Genomic DNA, 19,239 nt, shown 5'->3' with positions numbered 1-19,239 from the left:
AAATGTCTTTGTGTGGTCTTTGCGGTTGAAGTTCCCCCTTTGATTAGGATCAATCCAGGAAATCATACAGCAACATTTACGTCAGAAGTCTGGCTGTCAGAGCTGCTTAATGGGGCTCTGATTGAATTATTTAATTGCATGTAAACGTAACCACTGTAATTCCACCCAATCTAAAGTTAATGGAAAACACATCAATCAACAAGAAGCCCGGCCATTTCACATTCCTGAGTCTCGACTGGTGATTACCACTTCAGAAAAATCACAGGGCTGCCTCAACGAGACAATTCAGCCATCGAGACAAACGCCCCAATTAGGATCTTTATTGGTTGTTGCCATCACCATCTGCAATTCGATTGCTTGTGACACTCATCTAGAGTGTATTTTTTTTAGCCATGCATGTGTGTGTTTGTATTTGAAAGCCATATCTCTTCTTCCATGCCGAATCATTAGATGTGTCAGGCCCGTTTAACTGTGACTCTGATGAGCAGTGTGGTGCAGACGTCTGTAATGTGGCTGACAGAGTGGTGATGGATCATTCAGCCACACTTTCGCCACCTAGACACGCTGTAAATGACTTTATTGGAGGTTTGTAATGGCTCGTGATGGCTGCCGTTGTGATCGTTGTGCTCGCTTTTCTTTGTTTCTGCCTGTTTTTCTTGTTTTTTTTAATGTCCTGATCTGTCAGCGGCGCGGCGCGTGTTGATGAGACACGGCGATGCGGGCTGTATGGATGCTGTGAAACTCTGCAGATAATGCATTTTTCTTTCTTACTGCAGCTCATCTTTTCTCTTCAAATTTGCATCTGCTTGTTTACTGCTCTGTGCTACTTTGGTGCCATTTTCTTCTACTTTGTCGTGACCCTTTCTTGTGCTGCTCTTTCCATTTCCCTGACTTGTCCTTTTCTTTCTCCTACTTGTCTTTTCAACGCACATTTGCATTGGCCTTTTTGTGACTCCACTGCCTCGATGTCATTTCCCTTTACTTTATCTGCTCTCTTCTGTTCTCTTACTCTATTTAGAGACGCCTCCATCTCCCAGTCTCCACTGCTTATTTGTTTCTTTTTTTTCCTCTCGCTCCTCTTTTTTTCCATCTGTCTCCTTCAGTCTTATCGCCTCAGTTTTTTTCTGCATCACCTTCTGTCTCGACTTAATTAATTTCTGTGTCGATCCATTTAAAGCTCACTCTGTCGTTTTTGTCCTTCCAGTGCGACCCAGGAGAAGCTACAAAGTTGCTGTATGACCTTCTGTACACCGAGCCTATCAAGATCGTCCTGATGCCTGGCTGCAGTGGCGTCTCCACGTTAGTGGCTGAAGCAGCTCGCATGTGGAACCTCATAGTGGTGAGTGTCTTCCTTCGCGCTGTTCCTGTTTTACTCCAGATGTTTACATTTTTCAGACAAACGTGAGGCTTAACCTGAAAATCTCTTCACATAATAACAGCCAAAGTAGAATTTGCCCATATTTACTTTCGTGATGTGCACATAACGTCCAAATATGTGTCCATTATTATTTATATCCCTTTACTCCATAAGAGTCTGAATATTATTAAAATATATAATATTTGATATATTGTTAAAATCTTGTTAACAAGCGGTCACACAGGCCTAGCAGCAGGATAATAAGGCACTGAGTGGCTGGTTGGTTGTAGACAGTCACATGGTGAATTAGTGGTAAACAGTAGGGGTGCAACGATACACAAAATTCACGGTTCGGTTCGGTTCGATACTTTGGTGTCACGGTTCGATATTTTTTCGATACAAAAAAATGTTCATGCCTTTTTAATTTGTCATTTATTAAAATTATAAATATATATTTTAACTCAAAAGTACAGTTTTTAAATTTAACCCTAACCCTTGTGCGTGTTTTTTATTTTGACAGCGAATGCGCACCTGCGGACCACTTATGTGCAGCCCTGGTTATTTAGCTCGTCATATCGCAGCCACAGAAATTCTTTTGTCCATGAAACCATAAAGCTGCACTTTCTTTTTGCCTTATAGTCTGATTTGTCATAACTTCTCCGTTTTGTGGTAAGCTTTTCTTTGGCTGTCACTTCTTCACCCTGACCTGTCTTATTTGGCTCAGCAGAACTGAAATGCTTTTACACACTCACTCACATAAGCTCAGCGATTCTCTGCGCGATCAACCTCTCACATGTTTAAGCTTGCTGCGGGAGATTTCACTTGTCATGTTTGCATAGTAAGCTAACGATTAATAAGACGATGTCAGAGGAATTGGTGCACAAATTATCATCACTCACAGATCAGTGCTGTCGCTCTCTATACACAGTTCGCACGATTGCAAAGCGAACGCGACTTCAATATGTCACATATTGACAGTGGCTCACCGATGCCAATGACATAATTACCCAGCTACATTTCTGAAAGAATGCAAAAGCATTGACATATATTTTTCCTACAATAGCCCGACGGGCAGGGAAGAGAAAGATTTTGGTAGCCCGACTGAAAAAAATCGCTAGCTCCAGGACGTCGGGCTAGCGATATTGCAAGCCCTGTATCTGATTGAGGAATCACTCATCTTTGGAAAAGAGTTTATTACAGAGAAATGGCTCTTTCCAAAATAAAAGCTATACTATCCGCTTCTTCTGGGCTATATTCTCAGCAGCATAAGGAGAATCATGTGCTAACAGCTGTCTAAATGACTCGGCTAAAGTTAGTAGCATGCTTGCTTTTTTTTGTCTGCTTCCACTTGTCTTTGCACTAGGATGATGTAAATGTGCAGTCATATTCGTTGTGTTCCCACTAGTGCTTTCAGGTTAATCTCGTTGAAATGACCTTAACGCCACAACACGGCAAATCTCCGTTAACGAGCTACCGCCGATCGCTCCGTGCATGGGGCTAGACGGCCAACACGTTAACGAGCTAACTGCGCTAACACACTAGTTCACACCAATGTAATTGAGCATTGCATGGCACATCCAACATACTGTTTTACTTTAGTGCATGACTCGCTTACCTTCAGGGTCATACGTCACATGAAAACCAAAATAATTCCAAACGCCAGATCTGAATGAGGTTCAATTTGCCTGTTGCAAGTAGAGCTTAACTTCTGTCTCGCTAGCTTGCCCTGCGCTCTTCCTTCTGACTATGTTGTCTGTGTTGAGCGCTCAGTGGATCTGCGCTCGACAGTGCAGCCTAGGCGGAGTAGTCGAACACAGATTCACTGAGCGCTCAACACAGACAGCATCGTCAGAAGGAAAATTGATAAAATAAATTACAAATGTTGTATTGTTCGATACATATGCGTACCGAACCGAAAGCACTGTATCGAACGGTTCAATATCGATACGAATATCGTTGCACCCCTAGTAAACAGGTATATGCTGCTGTGCTGTGGTCACTGGCAGGTTGCCACGGTTGCCCACAGTTTGCAAGGAAGATGCTGACTTGTCTGCAAAAACTTGCCAAGTATTCACTGAGCAGCAGTGAAACTTTGGAGTGGATGCAAACCTGAAACTGAAACTGTTCACCTTTAAAGTAAAGTTGCATTTTTGTGTTTATTGCAGAGGTCTCGGTTTCCAACTTGCATGAAACTTTTTCATGTTTCACAACTGCTCAGCAATTAGTTCGGGAGAGCTTGTAGACAAATCGGCTTGTTCTACCAATGATGGGCGACCTTAGCAACCTGCTAGCAACCTAGGCAGGTTTTCAATGTAGCACTCTTTTGTTTTTTTTGCATCTGATTTCACCTAGCAACAGTAGGCAACTACCAACAACTATAACTGTCAAGGTTAAAATATAGACAGCATTTGGTTGCCACTCTTCTTATTTGACTTTAAAGAGAGTTGCCAGGTGGTTGCAGAGCGGCCTCTGAGTGGCTGAGGCCTGACATCTGTCTCTAACTGTCTGCTGACTTCTGTCCATAAAACAAAACCTTTTCTTTATTTCCTGGATATCGTTCTGTGTTTTTGTTACTTTGCTGCCTACAAAATGGATTTTTTCTCCACCATTTTCCCCTCAGGAGTGCTGGTGTCATCCAACTAGTGCTTCCATTTTGGAAGCTTGTTATGTGTTTTACAGTCATGAAACTGAGTTGTTATTGGACTTTTAAAACTGCAGTCGTTTATGAATGTAGCCAATCATTTTCCCTTTCCAGTGGCAGTAAGTGTGGGTAGTTTGGTTGGATTTCAGCCAAGCTATTCCCTAGTTTTACGCAGCAGGCGCCTACACTATAATTAGTAGCAGGAGAAACACAAAACTGTTTTGAATAATAGTAAAAAGTTTTATAGTAATTAAAGTGCTTCATCGTGTTTTTTCAGTGTCAGCAAAGTGGGTGAAAATAGTATAAGTAGTTAAACTAAGGCCATTTGGAGCAATATGTAAGGAGTGAGAACACCAGCGTCATAGAACCTAAAGGTCTGGATTTATGACATAAAGCATGTTCTAATGCGATATCCCAGATTATAAGACTTTTTGAGTCATGTTTTAGTTTTGTGTTGTAGCCACAAGTACACGATGTTATACCTTTCAAACTTGACTGAAATTGAAAATTTTCCTGGTGATTGTTGTGATTGTTGTCTGTAAGTCTGAGGCTGTGTTCCACATACGCTGCTCACAAAGGTTTCAGGGTTTTCACCTTACAGTATGACGTGCCTCGGGGCTATACAAAGAAAACTGAATCAAAAACATCAAAGAAACACAGTATAACATCAAATCAGTTAAACTGTGAGATATCGATCTGGTCAGTTAAGCAGCAGAGGGCATTGTTAATCGGTTTCAGCTGCTTTGGTTTTAATGAAATTAACAACAGGTGCACTAGAGGGGCAACAATAAGACAACCGCCAAAACAGAGTCAGTGTTACTGTGATACCTGGAGCCTACAGAAGCTGCATGGGTAGTCCAACTCCTCCAGGATGACACCTCAATGTGTGTCATTGCCACAAGGTTTGTTGTGTCTCCCAGCACAGTTACAAAAGCATGAAGGAGATTTAAAGAGAAAGGCAGTTACTCGAAGAGAGCTTTGCAGGGCTATAGAAGGTCCTTAACCCATCAGTAAGACTGGTATCTGCTCCTTTATGTAAGGAGGAACAGAATGAGCACTGCCAGAGCTACAAATAGACCTCCAGCAGAACGCACTGGTGTGAATGTCTCTGACCAAACAGAAAGAGACATCACGAGGGTGGCCTGAGGGCTGGATGTCCTCTGTCTTCACCATTGATTGAAATCCATCATTGGTGCTTTTCACAGATTAGAGCAAGTTCAGCCTGAGCACACGCGACAGACGTGAAAGGATCTGGAGAAGCTGCGGAGAACGCTATGCTGCCTGTAACATTGTTCAGCATGACCTGTTTGGTGGTGGGTCAGTGGGAGCCAAGGGTGGCATATCCATGTAAGATGTAGAATGTGCAGTGGGTGCTGGGTAGGTTGATCATTTTCATTTTATGCTTCGGAAACAGATGGCAACGTTTCGCTCCTCACGCATTACCCAGTCCAGTATAGATATCCGTGATTTTGATTTTCTTTTTAATATCTGATGTGTTTTCAACGCGTTCCCTTAATGTTTTTTTAAACCAATCCAGTGTCCTCTGAGAGTCGTCTCTCTGATATCGATTGCTGCTTTATCCTAAATCTGAGGCGTGTTTATCTGCTGTTTAGGACTTTGTGGCGATACGTCCTGTGAGCCTTTACCTATGTTCTCTGCAATAACATGTTTGTGCACAAAACATTTCTGAACTGGTCATTTAAGTTTCCTGAATCTCTTTCCTGTTAGAGTGAACGTTGATTTAAAGGATTTCTTTATCACTTTGCAAAAAGGAACTCTGAAGAGCTGATTTGGCGTACTTTTAATGGTGTACCTTTTTTCCGAAATGTATTGATATATGCCAAAAATATTTAGTAACATGCCAACTTGCTTTGCACTGTGTCAGCATCTCCGGCAAATAATGAATCGGCTTATATTTGAAAGAGGTTTGTAGATGGTTAGCTAAAGCAACTGCTGTAAACAGTAACTGTGTCCACTGCCAGCCTGCACAAGTTTGGAAAAAGGTTTTAGCAACAGCAAGGTGTGAAGATGTAAAGGAGCTGCTCAGCATCGAAGAGCTTCATCTGTCAAATATGCTGTTGGATGTTTTGGCCTTCACACCTGTACCTTACATTTCCCTGATCACAGAACTACAGCAAATAACGATCCCACACGTTTAGCTAAAATGGTAAAATCTAGAAAATTCTTAAATAGCCAAATCAGTCGTGTTATTCTGTAAGCCAACACTAAATTTAGCGCTGTGAAGCCCAGTTTCAAAGTTTCAGCATTTCTTTTTTGGAGCTATGAATGATTATATTTAGACTCACCCTCCATAGGACTGTTCTAAAGGATTGCATTGGCTCATACCAGGCTGTAAACATGAGCAGACAGGGGGCTGCTAAGTAATCAGCTCACACTAAGCAGGAACATCTCGGGCTAAAACATTAAGTCAATGTAGAGTCACTTACTGTAAACGAGTCAGTTCCCAAACTCTCATGTTAAAATGGCCAAATATGTCGCATTTTTAGAGCCTGGTACAAAAAAGTTTGAATCCTTAGACCTAAACTTTGTGACAACTACACAGAGACTGAATTTATTTTATAGCTCAACCATTGTATTAAAACTTGAAGGCGCAGGGGAATAGCAGCTTTGACAGGTGGGCCAGCACAAGCAGCTGCAGCTGATAGCTCTCTGCTCTGCCTCACCTCCACTAATTGAAAGCACTGAACTGGACCTTTTGACTGTTTTTGTGCTGTTGGTGCCTTTTGAAGCATTTTAATGGAATTATCCGACTAATGTTACGACTTGCTTTATGGTGCAGCCTGTACAAGAAAGGCGTGTTTCGCTCTTGATTCAAATATTTTACTATTCTGTTACTGGGCACTAATTAGCAGATATGTGTGTGTTTGTGTTGCATCCATGCAGGTTCTTGCTACGAAACTATAAACATGGTATTAGCCAAAATGCTAAAATCTGGCTTTAAAATGTGTGAGTCTGTGGAGACTGATTTGCTTTTGGGACCAACCTCAAGTGGTCATGTGACGAACTGCATGTTTGCCATTTTTTGTGTTGGCTTCCTTTTTCAATCCTGGAAAAAATCCCATTCCAGTTGTTTTATTAGCAAAATTAACAGCGCGGACCGCAGAAGCGAACAAAAGAGGCTCTGTTACAGCAGTTTGTCTGCAGAGAACGAGAGCCAGATGCCAAACAAACAGGCTAAAAAGACAATGCTGTCCCATGTTCCTTTGTCTCTGTGGTGAACTTTGGTTCTGCGTAGCATGGAGAGGGCTGTAAGCTGATAAAATCCTTGACAACGCTGCCATTTATCTCTCTGCTTTGTGCAGCTGAACACTGCAAACGCAGTTTTAAAAGACTTCAGAAAGGATCTTTAATTAGTGTTGAGACTTTACAAGACTGACAGCTGCGCTGCTGTCTATGACAAAGAATATTTATTGGCCTCAATACAGCATCATAATATACGTACAGTATTTATGACAAGTATTAAACACAACCCAGATCTTTAAAAGAGTGAGAGATCCGTTGCTGTCTTCTGCTGCTGTGATTTTGTTGAAAGCATTTCAGCTTTTTATGCCTTCATCACTCAGTTTATTTTGTTTATCTCATTCTTTCTTCTCTTGATCTGCCTCTCTGTCACTCACAGCGCTCTGCTTATTAGCTTTGTCCCATAATTGAAGTTTCATCCAGAGATTAGTCATCGAGAACAATCAGTTCTAGCGGTTGGCATCTGCCCCTCTTTCTCGTTTCTGGGCTTTCTCAGTTTGCCACCCTTTTTTTCCTCGTCGTTAAAGACTCTTTTCCACTTTCTGACTCTTCGCCTCTCTCCTTTCTTTGTCTGTCTCTGCCTGGAGCTGGGCTGCTCTATTACAACCCCAGTTTTTTCCTTCCTTCCTTCCTTCCTTCCTTCCTCCTTTCATTCTCTAGCTTTCTCTGTGGCTCTCTCCCACTCTTCATTTCCGCCTCAATCCCTCAACTCGAGCAGTCGATTCTCCCTGCACACAAAGGGATCTGTCTCTCTTTACTACACGCCACCACTGGCACAACCACCTAACCGCCACACTCAATTATTTCTGGATGCGTTCTGCCTGCAGGAACCTCCTCGCATGTCAAACAGCTTCATCACAGTGCTGGGGAGGCAAACGCAACCTCTGTTTTTGGACACTGATCAAGGAGGGTCTCTCCATCAGCTCCTTTTAGCACAGTGTTCATTTGTTCCCCTATCTTCCTTTCTAAAAGCACTGTAAGCCACAGACGGGCAATGATCTGCTACAAGGCTACGAGAGAGCTGTCGATGTGAGAATTGAGAGATATTGTTGTGGTTCTGGGGGAGCTTCGATGTGGAACTCTGCTTGTCTCTGCGTGCTGCTGCGTGGGTCTATTTCTGCCACAGCAGCTTTTGCATTTCACTCGTGTCACTGTTTTCATGTCTGGTGAAGAGTTATTTGAGTGTTGCCAGTGTTGAGTGTAGCTTAGGTTTGACCTCAGTTAAATTATTACACTCTTGCAGGCACTGTGCTAATGAAGCCCCTTCAAAAACAAGCTGAAAACACTTCAGGTTTTCTAAGTGTTTGAGTTGATGACATTAAACGCTCTGTTGACCCAAATTAACAAACTTTCCACTTTATTTTATGTCCCTCATCTACATCTACACCCTCAGGGGTAGGGGTGCAGTACAAGTCAATTCATAGACAGGTACAGTCTTCACAAAGTCTTAACTGGGGCTCATTAATGTACAACAAGATCTCTATGTGTAGTTATTTGAGGGCCAAAAACGTTTCCAAGCAGTAAAGGAACAACTGTGCCATTATTTCATCCACAGTTCACCATACAACAGCACAGATCCTGTAGCACTCATATCAGACATGCATGGACAACAATCTATGATTAAAAACGGGTTTAAGAAGATCAACACAACACAACAATCTCTGAACAGACACGTAACCTGTCCAGCCGTCGATCATATGCTGACTCCCACAGTGGCGCTCAGTTAGCTTTCTTTTTTAAAGATGTAAAAAGGTGTAAAAAAAAAAAAACAGACACACTGCCATCACCAGTGTATGAATGTGTGTGTGAATGACTGAATGTAGTGTAAAGCGCTTTGGGGTCCTTAGGGACTAAGTAAAGCGCTATACAAATGCAGGCCATTTACCATGTAAGGTCAGGAGAAGGCCTGTGTTTGACCAAAGAAAAACGATTCATTTCTCTTGTGGATTTTAAGGTTTTACTGGTTATTTAAGTTCAGTTAAGAAGATTTAATATATCTGACAGCTTTTAATGTGTATGTGTTTTCTGTAATGGTGTCACAGTGTTAGAAGCTGAGCTTTTGCTCAGTTTTTCCTCTCACAATGCAAATCAATCCATGTTTGAGTTGGCTGCAGGTCCAGATATACAGAGGTAGATTTGAGTAGAAGAGCTACATAAATATCAGTCAATTTCCAAATGTATGAATAAATATGATAATAATATATAATATAAATAAATTCTGTACCTAATTTTGACAGTTTTTTACTATTTAGCATGCATTGGATCACTAGCAAACCAGTCAGATATAGTTAGGGTTGGATTTTAACCAACAAGCCAAGTGTCAGAAACCTGAAGGAGTGGCATTTGAATCTGGTCTTTAAGTGGATGTTTTCCTTACAGTTCTTTTCATTATAATTTGTTTGGTTATACCAAAGTGGTGACAATTTAAATGACTGGTTACGTTTTAGTCTCGTAACCCGAGTCCTGCCTGTGCCTCTACACAGACCGCCAGCCTCCGGGTCGATATCAAGGGCTAAAGTCAGTTTCACTAGAGATTTAAGGCAAGTTTCCACAAATGTAAGACTATGTTTGCAACACCTCCAGGGACAAGAGAATAAAATAAGGAACTTTTTTTGTTTCTAAGTGTAGTGATATTCGTGTCTGGAATTTTTTCCCATTGGTGTTATTTGCCCAGGCTTTGTGATATCAACCTCTGAGACGGGGCCCTCTGCCCTCGGTTGAATGAATCTCCCTTGATGCGTGATAACTGCATGAAAAAAATCACAATTTCAACAGCAACACGTCAAAAAACCACTAGGCCTCAAATGACTTTTGCATTCACTTCTCGCCATTTAACAGACATGTGAAAGTTCACTGATGAACAGGAGGCTGAATTGAAGGATACTAAAGGATCATTATTTTGAGTGATTATTCACACAAGGCTTGTTGCAGAGGATTGGTCATCACGGCCATAATTATTCCCTGATTTATTCCCCAGTCATACTGTGAGATTGGATTTGTGGGTGACAAAGTGAGGAAGGCTTACAACGACTTTGGTGATCTCCTGAATTTTCCTTGCAATGTTCATCCAAGCTTAAAGTGGACCACACCAGCAGCTGTAGCTGAAAGCTTATACCAAACGATTTCACCAGTTTATGGATACAGCCACGCCATCTACTCCAGATATGGTTATGTATGGCTCCAAAAACCATCAACACTTAAGTCTCGTAGCTAAAGGAACCTACAGTAGGAAATATTACAAACCTCAGTATGTTTGAAACATGCTGGTCGGTATTCTCTTCGTCCGCATGGCTACTTGTTGCTTTCTGTTCCATTTGCCCGAACTGAACTTGGTAGAAGAGCTTTTGTCCATTTAGCACCCTCGGCCTGGAACAAACTGCAGAAGGAAGGGAAAATGACTGAATTCATTTCATTAAGTGCTTTTAAATCTAAACTACGAATCCTTGAGGCCAAGTCCATAACATGTAACTGTTTCAATTAGATTGATTGTCATTTTAACTGACTTTTTTATTTGAATTTTATTGAATTTTATTTTTTATTTTATTTGTATTCTTTCACTTATTGTTGCATGTGTGTTGTTGCTGCCTGTGTTTGAGTAATTTCTGTAACTGTGAGACATCTGCTGCTGCCTATCTTGGCCAGGTCTCCCTTGAAAAAGAGGTTTTTAATCTCAATGGGATCTTCCTGGTTAAATAAAGGTTATCACACTGACACGAAGTATTCTTCATGCTGAACATGAATGTTGATGCGGTTTTTACTCTTCTGTTCACTGGACAAGTTTGCTTCCTTATTTGGGATTGGCACAAGAGAAACTAGTTTCAGTGTAATGAAAGAGCATTTTGTGCCATGAACAGGAAGTTGAAGTACGGATCATTATTTTGAGTGATAGGCACGATCAGTTCATTGCCTGTTTTGTTGCTTCATGTTGACAGTATAGTTTATGGCCAACCATATTCTCTCACCCCAACCGGTCACGGCAGATGGCCCCTCCCTGAGCCTGGTTCTGCCGGAGGTTTCTTCCTGTTAAAAGGGAGTTTTTCCTTCTCACTGTTGCCAAAGTGCTGCTCATAGGGATTCATTCTTTAAAAAATTCTTTAAAAAATAAACATATGTGGCTGTCATTAAACTTCCATCTCAATGGTTGCTTATTCTCATGTATGTATGTTACCCATCACATTTATACCTGAGCATGTGTCATCCTTCAAAGCTCCCGTGGTTTTCTTCAGATCTTTCGCCACCGCTCCCAGATCAGCTGTCACTTCCTGTAAAGTTTCTCCTCCTTCGTATTGATGCCTTCGTCTACGTGCCTTTCCTCACAGGAATTTGTTATTGTGGGGAGTCCACATCGCACATGACATTTGACATCAGTCATCGAGCCCCCTCTCGCTCCCAGTGGAGAACATCTCACAGCTATAGGTAATGGGGCCGAGATGAGAGCTGAGAGTAGGAGAGGCAGCTCGTGTCTTTAATGGCTCCCTAAACGGCAGGTTCCTCATTTTAAAGAAGGCCTGTCGAGGATTTTATTTCGACTTGTCACTGTGAGACTAATTGATAGAGGAACGGTTTTCTTCTACTTCTACTGACATTTTCTAACAACCATTTTCCCCGCTGCCTTTTTTGAGGTATTATGGCTGAGAACTCTTATTATATAGGTCCATATTGCTTTGAGACTAGAATAATTTGATTATTTTTAAATATATGTCTGTAATCGTGGCGTCGGCAATCTTGGTTTCATGGCACTTGATGCACGGAGAACCCTGCAAGAGTGATTTAGTGTGTTTTTTGTGGTTCGTTTGTTTTAAATGAAATTATGGAGTTCATCAACATCTAATAAGCCATAGGAAAGCCTAAAGAAGTGAGGGGGTGTGTAAGAAAAGGAGAAAATGGGAGTAGGGAATTTGTTTTTGGTTTTCTTTCTTTGTAATGGCCTTCTTCTCCGGCCCATCAAAGACAACTTTGGACAGGAACATCTATTTACTGGGTGAACCTTCAAAATAGATTACTTTTTCTCTTTTTCCACAAACGCCAATTTCCAGGGCTGAAAAACGAAAGCCAGCTTTCAGACGTGTCAAAATCTGCAGTTCGTCTAATGGCCCCTTGAGGCTGTCAACAATTCGTACAGACTCCAGCGTTAAAATGCGAAACTTTATAGCCCTAAAAATCTACAGAATGGTTTTTGGGATCTATCCATACCCTTTCATAGATCATATTAAAAATCTGATATATTTTCTGTGTTCTATAGCGAGTACAGGGTTTATTATATTTTATTTATATTTTTATCTACATTTCACACAGCGTACTGGCATGTTCAGAATTTCCATATATATAGTATATATTTCTTTAAGTGCCTTTTCTGTTTTCTGTCTTGCAACAAGCCCTCTCAATTATCTTTGTGCTCTTGGTGCCTTTGGAAGCATTTTGATGGGATTAGCTGAACAATAACATGACCTGCTGGTTTTTATCACTCAGTTATCATCTGCATTAAGTCTGTGACTTACACTGACAGCCCAAACTAGCAGCCTAAACTTGTTAGCACTCTTTTGTGCCTGTGTAGTCGTTGCCTGCTCAAAAAAACAAGCATCACAAAGGCCAAAATACTAACGCTGAGCCTTTAAAGTATGGCCACCAGCGAGGAGGTGCTACACCTGAACGTCTACAGCGTCCGCTCCTTCCTCATTAACTGTTTTATGCTTCTTTTGTTTTCGCAGCTCTCCTATGGTTCCAGCTCACCAGCCCTGTCCAACCGCCAGCGTTTCCCGACATTCTTCCGCACGCACCCGTCAGCCACCCTTCACAACCCCACCAGGGTGCAGCTCTTCAAGAAGTGGAAGTGGACTCGTATCGCCACCATTCAGCAGACCACTGAAGTCTTCACTTCCGTCAGTACCTTTAATCTTCATCACTCTTTTGTCTTCAGCTCTCTCTTCTTGCTTGCTCACTCCTGGCTTTATGGCCTGAGCCTGGCTGCTTGCTTGCCAGCCTCTGAATGTTTGTTTATGAGCAGGCCAAGCTATACACCTTTAAGCAATCTCTCCTGGCGATTGATGGAGGATTTTTTTTAAAGTAATTTGTTGGAGTATTGCTTGTGAGAAATATTGATCTGGCAGGACACTCTCCTAGCCATAGCGATCGATACCAGCGTCACTTGGGTTGGTTCCTGTAATGGAGGTTAATGATTCTGCTCGCTCTTCCTTTCCTCCCGCTTCTCGCATTCTTCTTCTTTCCAGTCATGTCTTTGTCAAAAAATCTATTCTCTCCCATGCTGTCTTGTTGTTATTTATCATACATGCCCACAGTCTCCATCCCTCTCTTGGTGTTTCTCATGTACACTTCAGATTTATTTATTTCCCCCCCTCTGGACTTAGCTGCATTTCTTTTGTCTTTCTGTGTAATCTCAACCTGCCTTCTCTCTTCATCTCTCTGTTTGGCCGCCTCTCTAACCTCCTCTTCCTCCCCCCTCCCTGTCTGTCTTCGTCTGTCCTTCCCTTTCATGTGGCAGACTCTGGATGATCTGGAGCAGAGGGTGAAGGAGGCAGGCATCGAGATCAGCGTTCGCCAGAGTTTCCTCACCGACCCGGCTGTCGCTGTCAAGAACCTCAAGGTGCTTTGATTAAAAATTCACCTCAGCTGCTGGTCGTCTCGCTCCCCCCCTCCTCTCCCCCTCTCCTTTCTCCTCTGGCTCACAGCTGCACACGATGCCATTAGCATAGAGGCGATTTGATAGAGGAAATTAATGCGCCATGCTAATTAGCAGCTCCCGAACAGCAGCATGTGCCATCCTGTGAAGCGGCAAGACTTTGGCACATTGTGCTGCCACATCAGACTGCACTACTGAAGTTCTATTGTTGCTGCTGATGTAACTAAGCAATGTTTTGTTATGATTTGATGCAGCGCCAGGATGCTCGGATCATCGTGGGGCTCTTTTATGAGACCGAAGCACGGAAGGTGTTTTGTGAGGTTGGTACCTTTTCCCTGCTCAATTGATCCCAGAACGCCCAACCTGACTGGCTATTAGAAGAAATTGAGCTCTGTAATGGGCTCTTTGAATGTCTGAATGAACATCCTTGTTTGGCAGCGATACAACACGCTCAACTGGGAATAATTTATCTTTCTCTTCATCCTTCTGTGCTGCAGGTGTTCAAGGAGAAGCTCTACGGGAAGAAGCATGTGTGGTTCCTGATAGGCTGGTACGCAGACAACTGGTTTAAGATCAAAGACCCGGCCATCAACTGCACAGTCGAGAACATGACTGAGGCCGTGGAGGGTCACGTGACCACTGAGATCGTCATGCTGAATCCTGAAACTGTCCGTGGAGTCTCCAACATGGTGGGAATGCAAATCGCTCCTCTATTTAATGCATTAAAGAGATTAGTTGTATTAATCAGGGAAAACATGTGTAGCTTGATCGACAAATAATGAGTGTTGGTAACTGGATTACAGAGAAAACATCGCAATTCAAAGTAATTAAGGCAATTTGATTGAACGATGGTGTTTAATGAGCTTATAATGACATTAAATAGAGCTCACCTGTTCTTTGTCCAGCACTTTGGGGATCCGGTAACACATACAATGCTTTGGTTCATGTCTACAAACTGATGACATTCCCATCAGCCTCGCCTGTGCTTTTGTTGATTAGCAAAAACACAGATTTATACTTCTTGGCTGCCACCAACTTCTTTGAAATGTTTCAATATTCATATTTAAAGTATTGAAACTTGATAAATTTCCAGCCAATTTTCCAGCTTTGTGGTTTGTGGCAAATGCCAGATATAGCAGCGATTCAGCTATAGATAGTAACAGCTGTCAGGAGACGGCTCCCGACAGCTCTGATGGAGTTCGGGACATGACCTTGGTGCAGTTGCTGTAACAGATTATTGAATTGTAAAACCTTAACTCTAACTGTGTGACAACTCACCTGCATGAGTTCCAGAAAAGTAGATTGTGATTAAGCGTAAGGTCCTCACAAATCCTGTCTGTGTTGGGAAAAGGCCTAATTCATAGTTATGAATATTTAATGAAGTTAGCGCTGTTGTGCCGTGCGCACAAATGTGTGTAAATCTGCACAACTCCGATGCTTTGGAAACGTGCAGGTATTTAATGAAGTCAAACAGCTGGAAGCTGGAAGGGCGCTTTGAGGCTTAATATTATTTGGCATGTTTGTTTGGGCAGCGTGAGAGAGTGCAAGAGTGAAGTCAAAAGTGCCAGAACTGTGAGAGTTGGCAAACCTGCATAAAAATGTAATAGAAAAGGAAAGATTTTTATTTTTAATCTCTTTTCCTTTCCTACACTCATAAGGCAGATTCAGGATGCTCTGCTCCTTTGCGAGACGTGGTCCAGATCAGATGGGTGCAGTACGCACCAGGTGTCAAAACCAGCTGTACCAAAAATCGGGGAATGTAGAACTGTTGAAAACATAACACGAGGGAGCGTCACTTCACTCATGCCACGCCCGTCTCCTCGGAAATCTGTGCGTGCAGACAGATCTCGACACTCGCATCTGCTTCCTGGCACGACAGCTGAGGTTTTAAGACAGACGGGTGTGCAGAATGTTCTTTTTGTCTGGGCTCTAAAACAAAACCACCGCTAACATCAAGTAATATTTCATCTTAAAGTTAGCTGGAGGAGCTGTAGCTGGAGGATTTGTTGCAGACTGTGTATTAAAGTGGGGATAATGATGTAAGTGTACACGGCCACGGCAAACAGCGCATGTGGGAGGGTTAACTCACGTGTACAGTACAGATGTGCGCCTGATGTGAAGCGCCCTAAAAAAGTCCAGGCACATTCATTTTTCCTTCTTTTTTTCCTCAGTTCAATACCTTCATATCATTTTGTGACGTCCCCAGTTTGCACATAACCACATCTTTCACCTGACTTTACATTTGTGAGTGAGGTCCACATACCTACATGGTGCAAGATAAATGGGCAGTCAAAGCCCCAACAAGTTCTGCTTTGAACGGCACGCAATAATGAAAGTCTTTTTGCCATTGTGACAAACAATCATCAGAAACTCGCAGTGCATGACGCGTTGCCCACTTCTCTGTTCATTGGTCACAGTTTAAGGTTGCCCTGTTCCCAAAGTATTTCCAAACTGACTCTACTGGAAATCGCTGGGTCACAAATGCCATCATTACAACTATATCACCACAGTTGTTCTTGCTGGCCTAAAGGTTCCCTCTGCTGGCCTACAGCATTGCATTTTATAATTTTGAAATGCTGTTAACGTCTCATTTTTATAAAATATATATATAGAAAACAGCCTAAAAGAGCTGCTAGTTGTTTGTGGTCTCTGTATGCTCCTCTTTTCTCTCTTCTCTTCCCGTCACCCCACCACCACCAGTCGCAGCAGATGGCTGCTCCTCGCTGAGCCTGGAGGTCTCTTCCTGTTAAAAGGGAGCCGTTCCTTCCCTCCATCACTGTGTCAATAAAACTCAATGGAGAAAAAGACTTTTAAAAAAATGAAAAGGACCAAACAAGTGGTACTGATATCAGTCGGTTTGTGCTCTGTTCTACTAATTGGAGTCTGTCTCTTTCCTTGAATTAACAGTGTATGCATAATATAATCAAATCGAACCACACCTGAAATCTTTACCTGGAGATGCACTTAGTGCTCTTTAAAGGCACTTCCTCTGTTTAAATATAGTTCACACCTGTCAACACAATTTGAACACAACCAGCGTGACTTAATGTCCAAAAATCCTGGGCATGGTGTTTAAGCAATGTTAACTGAAGTTGGTCTATGGCCAGGACTTAGTGTGACGTAATGTCATTTTCCTGTAATGCTGCTGTGAGTCAACCAGGAAAGTCATTAAGAGGTGGCCCGGGAAAAGGCGAAGCTTCCTGAGGAAAAACGGGAAAGATTAGAAGAAATATTGGAAGTGAAAACAGCAGCTGCACTCATCTGAAAACATTCACGTTTTAGTTAAAATATGCAGAGAGTAATTACAAAAAGTATTTTATTAATGAAATTAAAGCGATTAAAGCATTTTTGGCTCTTTTTTTAATTGCTTTAAATGTAATTTAATTTGCTCGCACCGCAGCTTCAGGCGATCGCTTGTAAATAAACAGCTGTGATGACTTCCTCCTGTCCTGTTGATGTGTATTCTGAGCCGTCATTCATTCACTGTTGCCAGGTTTCAGCTCTTATATATCTGGATCCTCGTGAGGCACGAGTTATTTCAGGAACGGCTGGCATGTTAAGAACAATAAAGTCATAGCTTCAGTGAACTTTGCATGACCTGAATCGATAATGTGTTTGCTAAACTGCTGAGAATGCCTGGGAGTTTATGCATTTAAATTATCAGCAGCTCGCTTTTTCTCATTTTTGTCCGACGCTCATTTAGCTTCTCAGGTGCAGTCGCTCTCCTCTGTTTACCTGCTCTAATCCTCTTACGCCGTCTCTTCTTCTCTCCCTTTTCCCTTTTTTCTTCGACCTTCTCCGACTCTGCCGGTCTGTCGTGGATCATCCCGTCATTCTTCTTGTTTACCCATCTCTCCTTTACCATTTCCTCGTCCTGCCTTTTCTCACCACCACCCTCCCCTCCATCCCTTCCTCCTTCCCTTGCACTTCATCAGCAGCTGTTGTTTATATTCATACAGCACCTGCCACTACCTGCTGCTTTAGCTGTTGACGAGTGCTGCTCAACGGGCGATAAGAATTACAGCCAGAACTCCTGCTCCCTGTCCGTCTATTCAAATTCAATTTCTAAGTTTGAAATTGGCATAGCACTCTTAGATAGAGCACTCAGATTAAACTACTATGCCAATACTGCAGGGTCTGCAAAGCACATTGTCAGCTAGTTTTCAGAAGGCAGTGGCAGATTTAAATGCCAAATGCCAAGGTGGAATTTCAATTAGATGAATTTGACATAAGTGAATTGGAGTGTGTGTAGGCCTAATTGGCCTCAAAGAATCCACAGAGACACAATGATGAATGGTAGCAATAATTTCCCATTGCGCGTGTATCCAGGCTTTCAGCGGGAGATAATTTTGATTGGTGTTTAATCACAAAATGAGTTCTAAACTCAAATGCTTGTGAGAAAAGGAAAAAGTTGGCCTGTCTTAAGATTACTGTAAGAGTGTAGCAAACCAATAAAGATGCCTGGGGATCAACCGCAACCAAAGAAAGAGATGTGACAGATATGTGTGATACAGTTAACGATCAGCTTCCTCACCAAAGGTTAGATGAGACGACTAACAGGGCACGTAAATGAATATGAGGATGGAGATTTTCTTTTTTCTTTGTACAATAACTTTCAATAAATAAAAATGTTACTTTCCCACTATGAATCTCTTCCGAGTTGCAGTTGCTTAATTACGTGGAGTCGGGTGGAATTTAGTTTCTTTTGAAGTCGCTTTATTTTTGATCCTTCGTTAAGGGCTCTGTTCCAGAGAGCAGGTTTCATGAAGATTCAGTTTTTTAACCCTGAGATGAAGCTCCGGGGTTTCTGTTCCAGAAAGAGAGCTAAGTTAAACTTTAAGTCGGTTACCATGGTAACTGACTCTGTGAACCTCATCGGCTTGCCTGGTTTCTTCAGCGAGCTCTGAGTTTCTCTGTGACTCCTCCCCTCCTGAGCAGGAGGGGACAGCTGGTTCCCACCTCAACCAGATTTTTGTACTTTTTTTCTTGTACATTTCCCACCTGCCACCTTTCTTTTTCTTCTCACATCCACTCATTCCTGCGTATTATTTTTAACGACTGATCAAGTTTAATGATTCCCAGGCTTCCGGGAAAAGGTGCTGGAGCTCCTGATGGGTTGTCTATCACTGCAAAGGAAGTGATTTTTGGTACCAAAAGCTTTCTATGAGCTTTTTATTAGTTTTTGTTTTTTTGTTTTTTTTAATTTATGTGATTTGTAAATGGTCAATACTTGGACCATGAAATCTTGGAATTAATATCTGCATATTCTGTCTACTCAGGTACCCTGGAGGCTAAATCACCAGACTAGCACATGATAAGCTTAGATGGGCATACATTTGCATA

The 19,239-nt window shown here is 42.1% G+C and overlaps 1 protein-coding gene across 5 annotated transcripts in view; it reads left to right on the top strand.

Annotated features, from left to right (window-relative positions):
• LOC112431247 (gamma-aminobutyric acid type B receptor subunit 1) overlaps positions 1 to 19,239 on the top strand; it is a 129,435-nt gene that overhangs the window by 59,842 nt on the left and 50,354 nt on the right. For all 5 annotated transcript variants that reach the window (XM_076890283.1, XM_076890278.1, XM_076890279.1 and 2 more), the window contains 5 exons: positions 1,205 to 1,339; positions 12,968 to 13,138; positions 13,759 to 13,860; positions 14,151 to 14,216; positions 14,394 to 14,585. In XM_076890283.1, coding sequence (XP_076746398.1) covers positions 1,205 to 1,339; positions 12,968 to 13,138; positions 13,759 to 13,860; positions 14,151 to 14,216; positions 14,394 to 14,585 — 666 coding nt within the window. The remainder of the gene's footprint in view (positions 1 to 1,204; positions 1,340 to 12,967; positions 13,139 to 13,758; positions 13,861 to 14,150; positions 14,217 to 14,393; positions 14,586 to 19,239) is intronic.

The sequence above is a fragment of the Maylandia zebra genome, linkage group LG11 (genome assembly GCF_041146795.1).
Source record: "Maylandia zebra isolate NMK-2024a linkage group LG11, Mzebra_GT3a, whole genome shotgun sequence".
Classification (NCBI taxonomy): Eukaryota; Metazoa; Chordata; class Actinopteri; order Cichliformes; family Cichlidae; genus Maylandia; species Maylandia zebra.
Note: the sequence above shows the minus strand (reverse complement) of the source record. Positions and strands in the feature narration are given on the sequence as shown.